This window comes from Cyprinodon variegatus, unplaced genomic scaffold (genome assembly GCF_000732505.1).
Source record: "Cyprinodon variegatus isolate N-32 unplaced genomic scaffold, C_variegatus-1.0 Scaffold338, whole genome shotgun sequence".
Classification (NCBI taxonomy): domain Eukaryota; kingdom Metazoa; phylum Chordata; class Actinopteri; order Cyprinodontiformes; family Cyprinodontidae; genus Cyprinodon; species Cyprinodon variegatus.
In genome coordinates, this window is record NW_015150791.1 from 805237 (window position 1) to 806881 (window position 1645).

At 46.0% G+C, this 1645-nt stretch overlaps 1 protein-coding gene across 1 annotated transcript; it reads left to right on the forward strand.

The window, feature by feature from the left end:
- Positions 1-17: 17 nt before the first annotated feature.
- LOC107091469 (nucleolar transcription factor 1-B-like) lies at positions 18-802 on the forward strand. Its single transcript, XM_015385414.1, has 2 exons — positions 18-539; positions 722-802. Exon 1 carries the CDS (start codon positions 18-20, stop codon positions 501-503), a length of 486 nt encoding a protein of 161 aa, XP_015240900.1. The 3' UTR covers positions 504-539; positions 722-802.
- The last annotated feature ends 843 nt before the right edge of the window (positions 803-1645 follow it).

The window sequence follows — 1645 nt, forward strand, 5'->3', positions numbered from 1 at the left end:
TTAATGTTCCTGGTCTAATGATTTTTTTCCTCATTGTTCCAGACGCCCCGCTTCCATCTGATCCTCCCCTGGAGCTTCGCATCTTGATGATTGATCAGGTTGATTTCCCTTTTCTTATCAGAATAGAACTTTCCTCCAATGACTATGAGGAAGATTTTACTGCGGATGGTGCAGAGATTGTACCTGGGTTTTCGGTGTATGACAGGATAGGGGATTATCATGAGGTTGGTTGGCCTTTTAATGGTGAGTCTCTTGATGGGTCTAGTGAAGGCTCCATGTATGGTCTCTGCGATAGCTCTGAGACAGAAGACGATGACGACGAAGACGATGACAACGATGACGATGAAGACGATGACGATGAAGACGATGACCACCTTCCACCACAGGGCGAAGAAGACCACCAACCTCCAGGGACCGGCTCTGTCTCCAGGAAGAGGACAAGAGAGGAAGACGAAGATGAAGAGGAGCCCCCTGCGAAGATGTTTGGTCGTGGGAGGGAATAGGAATTTCATCAAGGAGTTTGTTAAGGAGTCTGGCAGGTCTAGGGATGCCTCAGGTAGCGTCTTGCGCTGTGGCTTTTCTTTATCCCGCTGCTAGATTTGTTTTTTTAGATGTTAAGGAGTCTGGCAGGTCTAGGGATGCCTCAGGTAGCGTCTTGCACTGTGGCTTTTCTTTATCCCGCTGCTAGATTTGTTTTTTTAGATGTTAAGGAGTCTGGCAGGTCTAGGGATGCCTCAGGTAGCGTCTTGCGCTGTGGCTTTTCTTTACCCCGCTGCTAGATTTAGTTTTTTAGATGTTAAGGAGTCTGGCACGTCTAAGGATGCCTCAGGTAGCGTCTTGCGCCATGGCTTTTCTTTACCCCGCTGCTAGATGTTAATTTAAGTTTTAGATCTTAAGAATTTTCCTTTAGACATCAGAGCAGAGACTGGAGACGTGCTACAATTTATAAAAGCTGTAAAACATGAGAGCTGGTTAAAGCAGAAATAATCTAACATGCTCTACGTCTAATGACAGAGCTGGACCATCTCCTAGGTAACAGAAGGCAAACCAAACAATTCAAGGGTTGATTTAAGAACAAGGTTTTACAAGAACAAAAACAGAATGGAGGCAAATAGAAAACATAAAGAAAAGGACAAAAACATAAATCCTGGTTGAAAACAGGCGAAGCACAAGGAGGCAAACCAAACTGAGGCAACAGCTGGACATCGCTGCTGGGGACACATCAAAACCTCTAAGGAGTGAGACATCGCTGCTGGGGACACATCAAAACCTCTAAGGAGTGAGACATCGCTGCCGAGGACAAAAACACAGGAAGTCAAACTAAGAATCTAAAGGTCTAAAAGTGGAGATGAGGAAAACTTAAAGTCAGAGGGACAAGGCTGTAGTGGAGACTGATTAGAAGCTCTCTAGAGCAGAGCTCTCTAACTCCAGTCCTCTACAGCAGTGCTTCTGCAGCTTTCAGGTGCATCTATCCTCCAAAACACCAGGATCAAACAAACAGCCTTTTAGCAGACCTCTGCAGAGCTGAATGACTGATGAGGGAATTCAGCCGTCCCATTCAGGTCTGATGGAGAAGAGATGGGACTAAAAGCTGCAGCATAGCAGCTCTGGAGGAGTGGAGTTGGAAAGCCCTGATCTATAGCAG

Excerpts from the sequence above, each read along its gene's own strand:
- LOC107091469 (XM_015385414.1), top strand. The coding sequence starts at position 18 with ATGATTTTTTTCCTCATTGTTCCAGACGCCCCGCTTCCATCTGATCCT.